Raw genomic sequence first — 17,791 nt, 5'->3', positions numbered from 1 at the left:
TTGAAAACCAAAATAGTTTTGATTCTGAATTGCTGAATGTGGTGCCTCATAAGGGTTATAGTTTGTGTGCCTCATGCACTGTTCTCTGCAGCTCTGAGATGTAGTATCCCAGCGTCACAATGTTAGGAAAGTTAGGACCAGATTTTGGTAGCCTTCCTTCTTGAGTAGTTGCATTGGCTTCAGTGGGTTTAAGAGATCAATGGTTTCAGGAGTTTATGGCTCTTCAGAAATACTGTCATCTCAAAAAAAGGAAAATAATATACCCTTTATTGCAAAGTTTCCAACAATCTACTTTGTTTGACTGTACATTTCCCTGCATACGCTAGAGAGAGAGTCCAGTTACGAGAGAGAGAGATATCTGCTCTGGAACAAGACAAACTTGGAAAAGAACACGAACACATTATACAAGCATTTGAGGATTTAAATTCTATTGTAGCATATATAGAGCAGAGTTTAAAGCAGAAAAAAGTGAAAAAGTGAAAGCAGTGGCAGATCCAGGAGGAAGCCCTCTGCAAAATCCAAATCTCTCCTATGATGCTCGATACCCTCTATTCTATTTAAATCTATCCATTTGTTATCATTAACAATACATTACCTCATTAATATACATAATGTTAAAGTAACATTAAGAGGGCATGTTTCAGTGTGGCATGTAGGAATCTGTTTGGGTAACACTAATGGGAGTGGCAGAGCTCCCTGCACACTGCACTGAGGACAAATTTATTTTCGCTGGTTCCTGCCCCTTTGTGTCACCTGAATGGTGCTAGAGGATCAGAATCTTGCAGCTGAGAATTGCCCTGACAGAGAGAACTCCTACAACAACTGGTTCCCCGGCCCCCAAGAGGGTGCAAGTCGGGAGAGGGAGGGATTGTAACAGAATTGGAACTGGTCTGTATTAATTTATGATTACCCTCGGTTATTGGGATTTTCACTGTGTAATGATCTTGGGGTTCATTAGATAACAAACCAGTGAATGAGACAGGAATAAAACTTTAATAAAACAAACTGGAGACCTTCTGTAGTGAGCTGTTGCACCCAGCCATGTGGTGTTCCCAACCCCCGCCTCCAGGGCACATCTCCAAATTCCTATGTTGATAATACTGTCCCTTATGAGGGAGTATCTCCAGATTACAATCTTATACAAACAGCTAACAACTCTCTTATAACACATGCATTAAATTCTCAACCCATGTAGTATATTTCCATAAACCTTGAGAGGAGAGGTTACTAGCATATCACTCTAGCATGGTCTTTACCACTCACTTTCCTCAATTACCCCTTCTCCAGGTGGGTTAGCAAGTCTGTGAGTCTTTTAGGATGTTTAATCTCCCACACTGATTTTCTCAATATCAGCCTTTCATTAGAGTGTGAGTTGTTCTGTTGTTCATTGACAGTTTCTCTTTTGTGCACTGACAATAAAGGATCAGTCAGATGGGAAATGCCAGAGTCCACATCTACTGTCAAAGTGTTGGAACTTTCTGGGATTACTCGTAAATCCCTTTGATTATGTCGAAATGTGTCTCCCTGGTCCGTCCGGATTATATAAAACCTTGGATGCAACTGTTCTTTAATGGTACTCTTTGGCCCCATGTATTAGAGGTGTGATTCCTAAGGCACAGTCTATCACCTGGGTTAAGAGATGGGAGACCTCAGGCCCTTTATCAAAATAATATTTCTGCTTCCACTTCAGATTTCCTTTCATCTTCCATATGATTTCATTGTTTCAGCAAGCTATCAGTAATTGGTAAATTAGATCTGATCCTTCTTCCCATTAACAGCTGAGCTGGAGAAAAGCCATTCTCCAGGGGTGTACTTTAGTAAACCTGTAATGTTTTATACAAATCACCCCCATTTTCAAAAGCCTTTTTCATAAGATTCTTTACTGTCCATATAGACTTTTCCACAAAACCTTTTGATTGGGGGTAATTTGGATTTGATGTTTTGTGATGAAAATCCCAGTCTATGGCAAATTGCCTAAAATCTGCACTGGAAAAATTGTGGCACATTATCACTAAAGACTTCCTTTGGAATTCCACATCTAGAGAAGATTCCCTTCATGCCAGCTATCACTAGGGTGACCAGATGTCCCCATTTTATAGGGACAGTCCCGATTTTGGGGTCTTTTTCTTATAAAGGCTCCTATTACCCCCGACCCCCGTCCCGATTTTTCACACTTGCTGTCTGGTCGTTCTAGCTATCACTGACTTACTATTAGTACTGTGCAGTATGCAAATTTATGGATACAGAGAATTATAATCTGTGACTATTAAATAATCCTTTGATTGCCAGGTAAAGAAGTCAGTGCTGACCTTCTCCTGAGACCTTTGTGGAGCGGGATGCACTTGACTTTTCTGCATTTGGTAGCTACAGCATTTTGCAAAATGATTTCCTCCCCCTCACACTCACACACAGTTATGACAGTTTCCCAAAGGCAACACAGTTTGGGGCCATGCTGTGATCCATCTGCACTCAGTCTTCCCCCTCAGAGTGGTTTTCATAGTGAGTGGTTCCACTCTTTGATTTGACCTATTCTGGCTATATTCTTTTGTACTTAGAACATTTAGTTCTTTGACTTGTGCTTTCACATATTTGGAGAGCTTTTTCTAAAGTTAAGTCTCCTTCATGGAGCAGTTGCTCTCTTAACACATTGTCTTTAATGCCACAAATGTTTCTATTTCTGACCAGAGACTCTGTCAGCTCACTAAAGTCACAGGTTTTACTGAGTTTCCTTAATTCTGTGACATATTGATCAATGGTGTTATCAGTTGTTTGCATGCATGTAAAAAATGGGTCTCAAAGGTTTCATTCCTTTTTGGCATGCAATGTTCCTCAAATTTAGTCACTCAGTATTTTATTTAACTTCATGCTTCCACCTTCTTCAAACTTAAAATTGTTATAAATATCCAATGCTTTCTCTCCAGCAACATGCAAAAAGATAGATGATTTCACTTTATCATTTTTCTCATCTGCCCCTATGGCAGTTACATATAACTCAAATCTCTGTTTGAATTTTTTCCAGTTCTCTGCAACATTGCCTGACAATTGCAGACAAGAAAGAGGTTGCAACACATCCATTTTTGTCTTTTTTCCTCTCTTTCTTAAGCCAGTCAAGCTACTACTGTGCTCACCAAATACATGCAAAAGCCTCTGTGCCTGGTGCCCCACATGCTTCTCTGGTGCTTGCCTTTGTCTCTGTTTTTAGTTGCAAACATAGGCGTTAACTTCAAAATGACTGCAGTTTCCTTCTCATTCAGCACTTCTGACACCATGTAACCATCTTTGGGTTCATTAAATAGCAAACCAGTGAATGAGAAAGAAACAAAACTTGAATAAAACAAACTGGAGAGCTTATGTAGTGAGCTGCTGCACCCAGCCATGCGGTGTTCCCAACTCTCGCCTCCAGGGCAGGTCTCCAAAATCCTATGATCATAATACTGGCCCTTATGAGGAAGCATCTCTAAACAAATCTTCTACAAACATATCTCTGCAGTATGGATCCATCGGTTTAGTTCAATGGGGGGCTATAAGGAAAAACAAAGAGGAAGGTAAAGGAATGGGTCAGGATGAACACTTCTCCACAACCAATTAAGGGATATTAAGAGATAATGCCAAGACGGGAATATATATGGGAACAAGAGGATTAAAGGACTGTAGCAGTTTAAAGAGGGACACTCTCTCAAGAAAAGGGAGAAGTTATTTGGGTAAACTAGATGAAAACACAGGCACCTGTTACGGGTGACTGAAAAACGTAGGCCTGCCTAGGTTACCATCAGGGGATTATAAAATCATAGAAATGTAGAGCTGGATGAGACCTCAAGAGGTAACTAGGCCCGCCCCCTATGCTGAGGAAGGACCAAGTAAACCTAGACCATCCCTGACAAGTGTTTGTCTAACTTGTTCTTAAAAACCTCTACAACCTCCCTTGGAAGCATAATGCATTGCTTAACTATCTTTATAGTTCGAAAGTTTTTCCTAATATCTAACCTAAATCTCCCTTGCTGCAGATTAAGCTCATTACTTCTTGTCCAGCATCCAGTGGACACGGAGAACAACTGGTCACCATCCTCTTTATAAAAGCCCTTAACATATCTGAAGACTATTATCAGGTCCATTCCCCCTTCCCCTCCACACACAGTCTTCTTTTTTTCAAGACTAAACATGCCCAGTTTTTTTAACCATGCCTCATGGATCATGTTTTCCAAACTTTTTATCATTTTTGTTGCTCTCCTCTGGACTCTCTCCAATTTGTCCACATCTTCCTTAAGTGTGGCTTCTAAAACTGGACATAGTATTCCACCTCTGGTCTCACCAGTGCTGAGGAGAATGTTACAATTACCTGCTGTTCTTACCTACAATACTCCTGTTAATATACCCCAGAGAGATAATAGGCGTTCTCAACTACAACACATGGTTGATTCATATTCAATTTGTTGCCCACTATGCCCCCCAGATCCTTTTCAGCAGTACCACTGCCTACCCAATTATTCCACATTTTGTAGTTGTGCATTTGATTTTTCCTTCCTAAGGGCTTGTCTACACTGGCAATTTACAGCGCTGCAACTTTCGCGCTCAGGGGGGTGAAAAAACACACCCCTGAGCGCAGCAAGTTTCAGCGCTGTAAAGCACAGTGCAGGCAGTGCACCAGCGCCGGGAGCTGCACTCGTAGCTACGTCCCTCGTGGAGGTGGTTTTTTAGAGAGCTGGGCACTTTAGCGTTGCCAGTGTAGACTAGCCTTAAGTGAAGTATTTTTCACTTTTCTTTATTGAATTTCATCTTGTTGATTTCAGACCAAATCTCCATTTTTTCAAGGTCGTTTCAAATTCTAATCCTGTCCTTCAAGGTGCTCTGAATCCCTCCCAGCTTGGTGTCATCCTCAAATTTTATAAGCACACTCTGGTCTCCATTATCCAAGACATTAACAAAAGTATTGAATAGGACCAGATCCATGGGTTTAGTTTGTGAAGGTCTGGGGGAAAGTGAGACAACAAGCAGAAGCACAGTGACTTTGTAAATTGTGCTCACAGGGCAAAATCCCCAGCTAGTGTAAATCAGCATAGCTCAGTTAAAGACAAATTCACAGTAGCTGAGGCACTACTCCATAAAGTTTATTTTAGCTTGGGGCATGCCTGGAGGGGAGAAGAGGAAGCAGCTGGGATGCCTCCTTCTTCCATTAGCACAAAGAGTGTATGTAGTTCACAGTTATAGGAGAGGAGAATGTTTTCTTAGCCTTTTTATGTGGGATGGATGAAGTGAGACCTCTGTTTATACCACAGCCATGTTGCAAGTATTTGTTTATACTTTGGGTTTGTGTTTTGGGTTTTTTGTTATTCAGAAATATGCGTGCCAGTTCGTTGTCATCAGCTGATAATGAGGTTGTTTCGAGTGTCAATAATACTAATACAGTAACAACAATAATTCATAATTAAATGGATAATTATGTGCCCTTTTGTGGTTCTTTTTTATGTAGCTCACTTCTCACTCCAAGCCATGAAGTGTAGCACAAAGCTGCCTTTACAGACAGGGTTATGGAAAAATAAATTCTTAATTGTGTTTGTAACCATGCTTGACTAGCGCCTTGTGAGTCAGCTCTTGGAAGCATCATTCGTGGTTCAACCAGAGTTTAATGCCCCCCAAATAGTGCATATTTCTTCCTGCAGGCAGAGTGTGTTTCATATGTTTGACACCTTTAATTAAGATCCAAGAGACTTTTTTCTACTAACTTTCTTAACTGTTTAGTTGTATAGCCCTACATGACTTTTAAGCAGTCTTTTTCCTTTTTAAATGGATATTTTTGTCTCAGTCGTCTAATCAAAGTCCTGTTTTCTTGTCTATTTCAGATAGCGGCTCAGGCAGTGTTATTTATGTGTATGAATACAGCGGGAATCTTCATTAGCTACCTATCAGACAGAGCTCAGCGCCAAGCCTTCTTAGAGACCAGAAGATGTGTAGAAGCAAGACTGAGGCTAGAGACGGAAAACCAGAGACAGGTATCCAGAGAAATGCTGCTACTGTCGTATAAATTGGAGCTGATACATTGCTAGGACCAGAGCCTCCTCTTACTTACACGCTTGTAACCTCTTGATGTGAATGGATTTATACTGGTTAAGTGAGGATCATGCTCTATCGTTTGCTGTATTTTTCTGACATGACATCTCAAAGGCTTTAATCATGAAATCTCTTCCTTGCCTCATTTGTGCAGAGGAGTCTACTCTGTCTGACACCCTTCTCCTGCTCCACCCCTCACTTTGCCTCCTGGGTGTATCAGTTAAACTCGCTTTGCACCCGCCAAATGCTAAATCAATGCCATTACTCTCCATTGCCATTTAAACTAGTTTTAGGACCAATATGCATTCAACATATAAATTATGTTGATATTTAATTCACTAATGAAATTAGCCTAATGATTTTATTATGTATGTAAATGGTTTTCTCCTTCATATTTCCTTCCCTTTTTGCCAAACTTACACTAAGAGATCCAGAAGTTGTGCAATGTTCTTGACATTCATCTCTGCAGTACATTACCGTACATCTGGGTTTTCCCAGACATTGCTTCTTTTTTGAGGCTCCGTCCTCTGTTGGGCAGATGTTTCAAATAACAAGAAATGTCTGGAATTTTTGCAGAGAAGACATTGCAGCTCAGAAAGATGCCCTGATTGGTCTGCTTCCCGATTGGTCCCTCCCCTGCATCCACAGCTGATTGGTCCATGCCCCTGCATCCACTACTGTGGGATCCTGCTCATCCAGGCGCGGCTCCCAGCTCTGTGGATGGGGTAGGGTACCATAGGGAGGGACTGACTGATGGCTGTCGCTGCATCCTGGGCTTGCACCAGTCACCCTGCCACTGTGACAGGGAACGATACTGCCCCCCACCTCCAGTGAGTAACCCTGCCGCGGGTATCCGCTCCAGCTCCCTCTCCCCATCTCCCCCCTCAGCATAAGGAGACCACCTTTTCAAATGGCAAAAGTGAGATACATGCAGGATCCCCACCCCACTCCGTGGCCCTACCCACTGATCCTCCTCTTCCCCTGAGGCTCCGCTGCCTGGCCAGGCGGGAAGCCGGAGGCGGGCCATGGTAAGAGCTGCCCAGGGAGTCTGGGCTGCTGAGGGGTGACCTGGGCCCTCCACCTGCTCTGGGCGGGGGGCCGGTGCCCGAGAGCAGCCCCTGGATCCTGTCCCCACCACCCAGTGCACTGCCCAGGGTAGGTGGAGGGGCTGGGGCTCCCGACAGTGGCCCAGGCTCCCTGGGTGGCTCTTACGACTGCCTAGCTCCCGCTTCTGGCCTGGCCAAGGGGTGGGGCATCAGGGAGGAGAGAAAGAGGCAGGGGCGGGGCCTTGTGGTGAGTGTGGGGGCTAAGGCCTAAGCCGGGAAGAGCCTGGCACTACCTCTGAGCCTTGGGCAGGTGTGGAGCAGCACCGTGGAGCATCCAGGACAAATACTGTCCCAGAGTCATTCAGCCCAAGACCGGGACTTGAACTCTGCATTGCAGGACTGTCCCACCCACTTCGGGATGGGTGGTCACTGTACTCCAGCACTGTACTCTTTTGGGAAACTTAAAATATGGTAATCCTGCCTGACCTCTGTCTTCCATAGTGCACTGTAGCATATCTGGTTGGGAATTTTCCATCAGAATGATTTTTCAATGCACAAGGCAATTTCTGCTAAATCAAAATTCTCCTAAATTTTTTTGATTTTTCAATTGGGAAAATCAAACAATTAATTTGAGGTCAGTTAGACACAGATCAGAATATTTCGTTTAGTTGAACTGACCCAAAATGTTTCAAATCAGTTAATATCAAACTGCATCTCCCATCATGGCATATTGCCTCAAGGGAACTGTAGTTCGGGTCCCTAGTCTCTCCCATGGCTTTGACTCCCTGCAGGACTACATTGCTCATAATGCAACTCAGATTCAAGTCTGACCAAGCTTAGTGCGGCTTCATTGGCGTCACATGACTGATGGTGCATGATGGGAGATGTAGTTTGTCCAGGGAGCCTGGCCCATGGAGGTGAGTGGTGATCAATAACTCTCAGGAGGCATTGCTCCGCAACTGGGAAATGCAATTTAATGTTGAAGTTTCTCAAAACAAAATATACCGGGTCAGTTTAAAAACCAGACTGAAACATTCTGATTTCAAGAATGTCAAAATATTGTGTTTTGTCTGAAATTGTCAAAACAAAGTATTTCAATATTTCTGAATAAAATCTTTTGGAATATTTTGTTTCATGAAAAATTTTGATATTTCAGCTGTCTGTCTCAATCTGGGATAAACACAAATGTTGAAATACTGGAATTTCCTGTGTGATGGAAATTCTGCCTTTTGCTCAGCCCTGCCCTCTAGATACATGCTTATTTCTTTGATTTCTGAGAATTTATGGTCATTTTAAGATGGGGATGTGTACAGAGGTGAAGCAAAGGACTGCACTAAATATGTAACAAAAAATAACTGCCATAATTTACCATATCAGTATGTTCTCTACTTTAGCTGTCATCAGAATTATCTAATGAGTCCCTCATTAGCATAGAAAACTCTTGATTTACTAGGGCCGTAAGCCCCGCTTATACTGCATTTGGTTTTATTTCTCCCCATTCACGTAAACTGGTTAAAGATATGCATATCTTTGTTGTATGTTAGCCATGCTTAACTCTTCTGGTTTCCTGTAACCCCAGGGTTCCCTTTCATCAGAGTGAATGGGATGATTAAAAGGGAGATATTTTTAGTTGAAATTCTGCTCCCTTCTGTTCAATTCTTTGCCACCAAATTCCCTCCCTCATTTAAAAAATCTCTGTCCTCCTACTCCCTGTTTACCCCATGGGGTAAACTGTTCTTTGAGAAACATAAAGCCACCCTGATTCAGAATAAAAATGTCATTATTAAACATAGAGGTCATGCTCAGTAGATACACAGTACATTGTGGATCAGATTCTCTTCTGTGCTGTCAGCTGGACAACACTGTGGATTGGGGCACACAGGGATCCCACGATAGCTCCTTGATTCCATGGGTTCATCTGCACTGGTCCCAAGTAAGTTAGAGCAGCCTAGGGGCTGCTGGATACTACTCCAGATGGCAATGGTCCCCAAGGAACCTTAGAGCAGCTGGAGATTGCCAGAGTACAGTACACTCTGGCTGTGTCTCTCCCCTTCTCCTTCCTACGGGCAAAATGCAGGGGGTGATGCTACGGCCAGCTGCATAGGAATGCAGTAGAAAAGCTGGTGTTCTGTTGTTCACAAAAAGCAGCATGATCTAGAGGTTTGAACAAGGGACTGACTGCTTGTAAATTTTGAGTTCTAATCTTGATTCTGATATTGACTTGCTGCATGGCCTTGGGCACGTCATCTATCTTTCTCTTTGTTTTCCCCATCTGTAAAATGGGGATTGTAGTGCATATTTACCACACAGACATTAAGGGGCTGATCCTACAAACACTTGTGATTATTTGTTGTTTGTATTACTGTAATGCCTTGGAGACCTGGTCATAGACCAGGACCTCGTTATGCTAGGTGCTGTACAATTACAGAACAAGAAGACAGGTGCATGCCCCAGAGAGCTGACAATCTAAGTTTAAGACAAGAGACCAGAGATGGATACAGACAGACAGATAGGAGAGTACAAGGAAACAATGAGACAGCATTGGCCAGCATGGTTTAGACTGCATAAAGCCGTTAAATGTTTTGGCGGTGTTTGGCGGATTTTGCATTGATCCTCTAACAAGCACCTGCAGATCTATTAGAATAAAAATGTTGCACTTGTATTTTAATGGAGGAATGCAGGACTTGGTAGTATGTGCGTCTAGATAAATTCCACACAGAAATCATGCCATTTTTCCCAGCAAAAACAGTTTTGCTTATTTCTTTTGACTTTGCTAGTCATAGCTTGTTTTTATGGAATGCGGTGCGAATTCAAAGTGAAACTATCAAAATGATGCTTTCCCCCCCACACACTGTTTTTTTGGAGGTGATTCCATTTTTTCCATGCAGCTCTGTGCTGAAATTGGATAGTTAAATGTGGTAGCATCTGCTGCATATTATGCAATTCTTAAAAAGAACAGGAGTACTTGTGGCACCTTAGAGACTAACAAATTTATTAGAGCATAAGCTTTTGTGGGCTACAGCCCACTTCTTCGGATGCATAGAATGGAACATATATTGAGGAGATATATATACACATATACAGAGAGCATGAACAGGTGGGAGTTGTCTTACCAACTCTGAGAGGCCAATTAAGTAAGTGAAAAAAAACTTTTGAAGTGATAATCAAGATAGCCCAGTACAGACAGTTTGATAAGAAGTGTGAGAATACTTACAAGGGGAGATAGATTCAATGTTTGTAATGGCTCAGCCATTCCCAGTCCTTATTCAATCCTGAGTTGATTGTATCTAGTTTGCATATCAATTCCAGCTCAGCAGTCTCTCATTGGAGTCTGTTTTTGAAGTTTTTCTGTTGTAAGATAGCCACCCGCAGGTCTGTCATTGAATGACCAGATAGGTTAAAGTGTTCTCCCACTGGTTTTTGAGTATTATGATTCCTGATGTCAGATTTGTGTCCATATTTTCAAAAGGGACTTAAGCATTTAGGAGCCTAAATCCCATTGACTTTTACTGAGACTTCAGGTAAAATTTGCAATAAGAACATAGAAATGGCCATACTTGGTTGACCAATGGTCCATCTAGTCCAGTACCCTGTCTTCCGATAGTGGCTAATGCCAGGTGCTTCATAGGGTGTGAACAGAAGAGGGCAATTATTGAGTGATGCATCCCCTATAGTCCAGTCCCAGCATCTGGCAGTCAGTGGCTTAGGGACACCCATGCATTGAGTTACATCCCTGACCATCTTAACTACTAGCTATTAACAGACCTATCCTCCATGAACTTAACTAGTTCTCTTTTTTTTAACCCAATTATACTTTTGGACTTCACAGCATCTTGTGGCAACAAAGTTCTACAGGTTGACTGTGTGTTGTGTGAAAAAATACTTCCTTTTGTTTGTTTTAACCCTGCTGCCTATTAATTCCATCGGGTGATCCCCATGCTTGTTGAGAATTCTGATAGATTGGTGTGTCATGATTTCCCTTTACAAAATCCATGTTGATCCTTCCCAAACAAATCATGTTCATCTATGTGTCTGACAATTCTATTCTTTACTATAGTTTCAACCAATTTTCCTGGTACTGAAGTTAGGCTTACCAGCCTGTAATTGCCAGGATCGCCTCTGGAGACTTTTAAAACATTGCCATTGCAATTCCTGTCATCTGGTACAGAGGCCGATTTAAGCAATAGTTTACATACCACAGTTAAGAGTGCTGCAATTTCATAGTTGAGTCCCTTCAGAACTCTAGGGTGAGTGCCAACGGTCCTGGTGACTTGTTACTGTTTAATTTATCAGTTTGTTAAAAAAACCTCCTGTACTGATACCTCAATCTGTGAGAGTTCCTCAGATTTGTTACCTAAAAAGAATGTAGGTGTGTAAATCTCACTCACATAATCAGCCTTGAAGTCCGATTCAAAGAATTCATCTAGCTTCTCCACAATGCCCTTGTCTTCATTGAGTGCTCCTTTAGCACCTTTATTGTCCAGTGGCCCAACAAATTGTTTGGCGGGCTTCCTGCTTCTGATGTACTTTTTTTGTTGTTGTTAGTTTTTGTGTCTTTTGTTAGTTCATTTTCAAGTTCTTTTTTGGCCTGCCTAATTATGACTTGCCAGAGTTTATGCTCCTTTCAATAGCATCTAAGTGACTTAGGAACCTAAGTCTCTTTTACAAAAGTTCCTAAGTCACTAAAGGCCAGATTTGTAAATGTACTTAGATGCCTAAAGATGCAGATAGGTGCCTAGTGGAATTTTCAAAAGGACCTAGGTGTCTTACTCTCATTGGGAACTGAGCTTCTAGGTGCTTTTGAAAATCTGATTGGAGACCTGTCTACATCTTTAGGTACCAAAATATCTTTAAAAATCTGGCCCTTATCCTATACCAGATATGTGGATGGCAGTAGAGTTAAGTAGGGAGAATTTTTGCCACCATTAGTTGTGAGTGATATTATGATGAGTCAGTAGCACGCTTCTTTGGCATTGTTTCTTTCTGTTTGATAAACCACAAGAAACCTGGTCAACATGTGACAGTGAAATCCAAAGAAGAGGCTGTGGCCATACTTTTCCCATTTTCATGTAGAAATCAAATCTGTGTTTGCAACCTGGTTTTGATTAAGATCTAAAACCTTTGAAAGCCGGACTGAGAAAGTGAAACATCACTAGTGAAGACTCCCGAATAGGAATATTTGTGGGGAAAAAACAAAAGATGAGCTAGTAGAGGTAACATAGCTGAGACAACTTGTGGTGAAGCAGTGGTGCAAGTGGATTTTAACTCTTACCGGTACGCATAGGTGACTTGTAGGAGGGACACAAAGGGAGACACCAGCTAAAGGGGGGTACGTGACCTCCCCATGTGCCCCCCCATGTGCCTACCCCGCATGACTCCTCCCCACCCCCAGCCCGGGACCCCGCGCTCTCTCCATCTCCTCCCCATCCCACGTTAGCTGGGTGGGGGCTCTGTCCTCCCGCTGTGCCTGGTACCAATTTCAGTGGATACAGATTTCTGACCTGCAGGGCTCTCCCGGGAACCACAGCGGCGAAAGGAGCAGACGCCAGCAGCTCCTCCGGCGCGGCTGTTCCGCCTCCAGTCCCGCCTCCAGCCCTGTCCTCCGGCAGGGCTGTACAGACCCCAGACAGGAGATGCAGCTGCATGGAAGGGCTGGGGGCGGGGCTGGGGGCAGGTACAGCCGTGCCAGAGGAGCTGCCGGCCTGGGGCCACCTGGCAGCCCCATGTTCTGCTCCTTTCGCTGCTGCGGTTCCCCGGAGATCCCGACGGTGTTCAGCGGATACAGAATGTGGCTTTCCGGTATGGTATATGGGCAATAAATGTCTTAATGGTACAGCGAACCTGACCGTATTGGCTTACTTGCACCACAGTTGTGAAGGCAACCGTATGTAGCAGGTTGATGATACTGGCCAGTATGTTAATTCATCCATGGAATTGTGAAACACACTCACCCACCTGGGCCTGAAAACTATGGATGTTTCAGACAACAAAAATGCTAATGTTAAAACTCCACCCCCATGATGACTTTGTATAAACAAAGCATATCTTGTCAGCCAGATTCTCAGTGGGTGTAAACCATCATAGCTCCAGTGACTTCACTGATTTATACAAGATGAGCATCTGGCCCAGTATGTTACTTTGAGCATTACAAAAAGATTTACGACCAGTGCTCCACTTATCTTGTCAACAGAATATTTAAAGACCAACATAGAGTGTTTTTTTTCTTTCTTACTTGGTGTTACCTCAAAGACAGAATAGGTAATTCTGCTTTCATTATGGCAAGGCAATGAAAATGAAATGTGGGATATATACTAGAATATATACTACACAATTTTCAAAAATAATCATAACACAGATATGAAGTTTGCCTTAGTGCTAAGGTTTTGTATACTTGCTACCAGGACAGAGTAGAAAGCGTCACTGAGATGAAAATGAAATTTGTTCTTTATTTATCCACTGTTCCTAACTTGCAAATGAACCATATAATAAACACACACATACATACTGGGGTAATGTCCATATAATTATTGCATTAATGATAATCTTTTATCCTCCTGACCTGCTCTTTATCCAGTAATTGATCTCCACTGGAAACTTGTCAGATAAATCCATCTTTAAATAGCTCCATTTAAAAATAAACAAATCTCCCAGAGAATTGTACCCTTCCCTTCCAAAAAAATTTGCTTTTCTGAAAGCTGCCATTGTGAAGGGTGGGTAAAATTCAGATGTGCACTAGTGCAAACTCTCATGACTCAAGTCTGGAAATAGACACAGTAGAAGGGGAGACTTCCTTCTTCCAAATAAGGCACAGCTCTCAAAATAAAACCTCAACATTACAACGTTATTATATGTAGAAAAGCTATTTTAGTTAACCTTTGCAGGTCACTACAGTGTGTTAGTTAAAGTTTTCTTCTCCACCCAAGAGCTACATAGTTAGACTCATTTTATTAAGTAAAGCTGGAGAGATATGGGACCTGATTCAAAATCCAACAGAGTCACTGGAAAGAATCCCATTGACATTAATGGGCTTTGGATCAGGCTCATGAAGAAGTGTGCCAATAAAACATTTAAAAAGCCTCTCTAATATATTTTTCTCTGAAATGTGTGATGCATGCAGAATGCATGATGGTGTCTCGTGGCGTAAGAACTCTATGGGCACTTGCTTGAGATGACCAGCTTAACTCACAATGTGTCTCTTGGATATGTATGTTTACGCTCATAGTAAGTATTTGTTACTCTCCTCACTGCAGCAGGTTCTGAATGATTTATAAAATGTAAACTCCCTACCCAGTGCCAAAAGAGCCCCCCACGGGGCTACACAATTACTGCTGTGCAGGGACTGATGATATTTGGCTTAGACTCAGTCAGAAAAATTCATCAGGTCTAGAAACCTGAAGAAGAAAAGGAAAGAAAAAACGCTTTGGGTCATAATTCACCACTGTGTTCTGCCAGTTCCAATGGAGCGATCCCAGTGGAAAAAGGGAGTAAGGCAGCAGGGAGACAGACCCAGTGTTGTTAGCTTCTTTGTTTTCTAGGTAGACAATCTTCCTCCATTGCATCAGCCAGACTTTTAGAAAACAGCCCTTTTCTATGCTTGCATTATTGTCCTGAGGTGTACCCACAGGGGCGGGGGTCTTCTGTGTATGGATGTAGTCCGCACAAGCAAAAAGGAGTGCTTCAGTCACCGCCACAGACCTTCTACTCCACTGCTCTGGACCACATGGAGGCAGGTCTCATTGAGCACGTGATGGAGGAGGGGATGGAGACTGGATGGGTCAAAGGAAGAAGCAGTTGGTCAAGGTGCAACTGGGAAATACACACTGCCCTACTCTGGTCCCATGTGTTGTCAACTGTGGCATGAGTGTGTGTCCTCTCTGCATGCTGTCCCAGCTCTGCGCAGGTAACTGGTTCAGCAGACCTTGATAGAACTGCTCTGAAAGACCACCGCCTCCGTTCAGCGGTGAAGGTGCTCAGCCAGGTTTATTGCTGATAAAGTATGGTAATAGCACCCCGTAGCTTCTATAGAGATACTAATATATGTATGCCCGAGACAATGGACCAGCCCAGTCAGTGGTGGGACTTTCCACTGCCCCCTAGGCCAGATAAAGAGTTGAGGCAAGGTACCCCAACATTTGTAGACTGAGACAAACAACTTACGTGTTTCGTGACATGTTTGTTACCTCCCCTTGTACCTTTCTCCTGATGTTTCAGACAAGACGTCCCTATTCATCACTTCTGTCAGACCATCCTATCTTGTGCTAGGCTGGGGTGTACTTGTGCTAGCCTGCTGGAATGTGTTTACATATTCAATGTATTTTGGCAATGTTAGCAGTACCTCTGCCAAGTTCATGTACTGGACATTGAACTTAGAGGCATTTGCTTTAATACATTGCCTGACATTGGTTCACAGTCTCTGGTTCAGGCCTCAGGTCTTGCCCAGGCCTAATGCTCTAGAGGCTCTGTTGACTACACCATGCAGATTACTTAGCAGCCTGCTGGTCTTCTATCTGTTCTGGGGAGGCTGTTAGGGTACCAGGGGCAGCTGTGACCATGAGAGTGCCTGGTCATGTGGCTCCAATGGGAGCTGGGGGGGGAAGTGTGCCAGGGGTTACAACCAGTATGGCAATCCCTGGGGATCTGCCAGGTTGTGGAAAGGAACTCCCTTTTCAGGGAAGCGAGGACAAATTCCTATGAATTCTACAATTTCAAGTAAAGTTCAGTTGAAAAGATTCCATTTTACTTCTCCTACTTCACACCTTTGTTTCCTCTATGTCTCTTTCACTCACCCACCCAAAACACTACTTGCTCAGGGTGAGTGGAATTTTGCTAGGCTGTCCAAATCTACTTCTTATCTACCTGCTGATACTGTGCTGGTAAAGAAACCTTGTCCAGGGCTAGAAGAGGGTTAGAAATATCAAAGGACTAGTGCTAACAATTTGTCCCCCACACGCTCTCCCACCATCTGTTGTCTCAATGCAACAACCATCTGTAATCTCCCCCCAAATCTCTCTTCTCCTGATGGATTGTTAGCAGTTTACCAATATAGAAACTAAACAGTGTGCTAGTTACACATAGTAGTGGTGCAGTGCCTATCCATCTGGAGAGCTGAATGTCTACCTTGTTTTGCTTAGTTTGGGCAGGGAAAGGGATCCAGGATTCGATGGAAAGCTGACGCCATGATTCTGCTTTCCATTTATTTCCCTAACATCTCCAGTTTCAGGAGTATTTTTTCTTGCTCCCCCTCAGCAATCTCAGTCTCAATTTTTTTTCCATTTGCTTGAATAAAGCTCTCTGTAGGCTGATGAGCTCTGAATTTTTGTTTTTAAAGAAGCTTACATGTCATGCAGGTTTTATCAAGCTCTTACAGCTCTAGTTTTTAATCAACAGTCAGTATTTACAACTTTTAAAATAAGAGCAGATTGGGTTGGGATTGGAAAGGATATTTTAAGAAGGTTATATGTTCCAAAGTCATCTTTTTTTAATATGGATACTAAGAATATAAAAATCCCTCTAAACTGGTATCAGAATAAAGTTCAGATTGGTTATAAAATATTCACAGAGACTTCATATTTCATTGCAGAAATGGTCTAGAAAGTATCATAAATAAAAATTCCAATCACAGTTATTTGGGACTTGTTTTAAAGGGTGGATGTTAACCCCCTTATAAAGTTTCTCTGTAGGAAGCCTTTGATCCGGGTTTGTTTATTGTTAAATAGAAATAAAAGACCAGTTATTTCTCTATGAAAGAATTTCAGGAAACTTCTTAAGCTTAAGCTGCCAGAGTTTTCTTGCAATTATTAGAATACAAGAACATAAGAATGGCCATACTGGGTCAGAATAATGGTCCATCTAGCCCAGTATCCTGTCTTCTGACAGTGACCAATGTCAGATACTTCACAGGGAATGAACAGAAAAGGCAATCACTGAGTGATCCATCCCATGTTGTCCTCTCCCAGCTTTTGGCAAACAGACACTTAGGGACACACAGAGCATGGAGTTGCATCTCTGATCATCTTGGCTAATAGCCATTGATGGACTTATCCTCCAGAAACGTATATAATTCTTTTGTGAACCCTGTTATAGTTTGATCTTCACAAAATCTTCTGGCAATAAGTTCCACAGGTGAACTGTGTGTTGTGTGAAGAAATACTTCCTTTTTGTTTTAAACCTGCTGCCTATTAATTTCATTGCATGACCCTTGGTTCTTGTGTTATGTGAAGGGATAAATAACACTTCCTTATTCACTTTCTCCTCACTATTCATGAGCTTATAGACCTCTATCATATCCCCCTTTACTCATCTCTTTTCCAAGCTGAACAGTCCCAGCCTTTTTAATCTTTCGTCATATGGAAGCTATTCCATACCCTTAATCATTTTGTTGCCCTTCTCTGTACATATTCCAATTCTAATATATGTTTTTTGAGGTGGGATGATCAGAACAGCTCAAGTACTCAAGGTGTGGGAGTACCGTGGATTTATATACTAACATTATGATATTTACTGTCTTGTTATCTATTCCTTTCTTAATGGTTCCTAACATTTTGTTAAAAGCAACAGAGAGTCCTGTGGCACCTTTGAGACTAACAGAAGTACTGGGAGCATAAGCTTTCGTGGGTAAGAACCTCACTTCTTCAGATGCAAGTCTGAAGTGAGGTTCTTACCCACGAAAGCTTATGCTCCCAGTACTTCTGTTAGTCTCA

The 17,791-nt window shown here is 42.5% G+C and overlaps 1 protein-coding gene and 1 long non-coding RNA gene across 3 annotated transcripts in view; one reads left to right on the top strand and one right to left on the bottom strand.

Annotated features, from left to right (window-relative positions):
- Positions 1-12,716, bottom strand: part of LOC117873820 — a 49,886-nt gene extending 37,170 nt beyond the window's left edge. The window contains exon 1 of the long non-coding RNA XR_004644816.1: positions 12,593-12,716. This is a non-coding gene — a long non-coding RNA (uncharacterized LOC117873820). The remainder of the gene's footprint in view (positions 1-12,592) is intronic.
- Positions 1-17,791, top strand: part of ADCY8 (adenylate cyclase 8) — a 177,361-nt gene that overhangs the window by 41,044 nt on the left and 118,526 nt on the right. For both annotated transcript variants that reach the window (XM_034763626.1, XM_034763627.1), the window contains exon 2: positions 5,838-5,987. In XM_034763626.1, the coding sequence (XP_034619517.1) occupies positions 5,838-5,987 (150 nt within the window). The remainder of the gene's footprint in view (positions 1-5,837; positions 5,988-17,791) is intronic.

The sequence above is a fragment of the Trachemys scripta genome, chromosome 2 (assembly GCF_013100865.1).
Source record: "Trachemys scripta elegans isolate TJP31775 chromosome 2, CAS_Tse_1.0, whole genome shotgun sequence".
In the NCBI taxonomy this organism is placed as follows: Eukaryota; Metazoa; Chordata; order Testudines; family Emydidae; genus Trachemys; species Trachemys scripta.
Note: the sequence above shows the minus strand (reverse complement) of the source record. Positions and strands in the feature narration are given on the sequence as shown.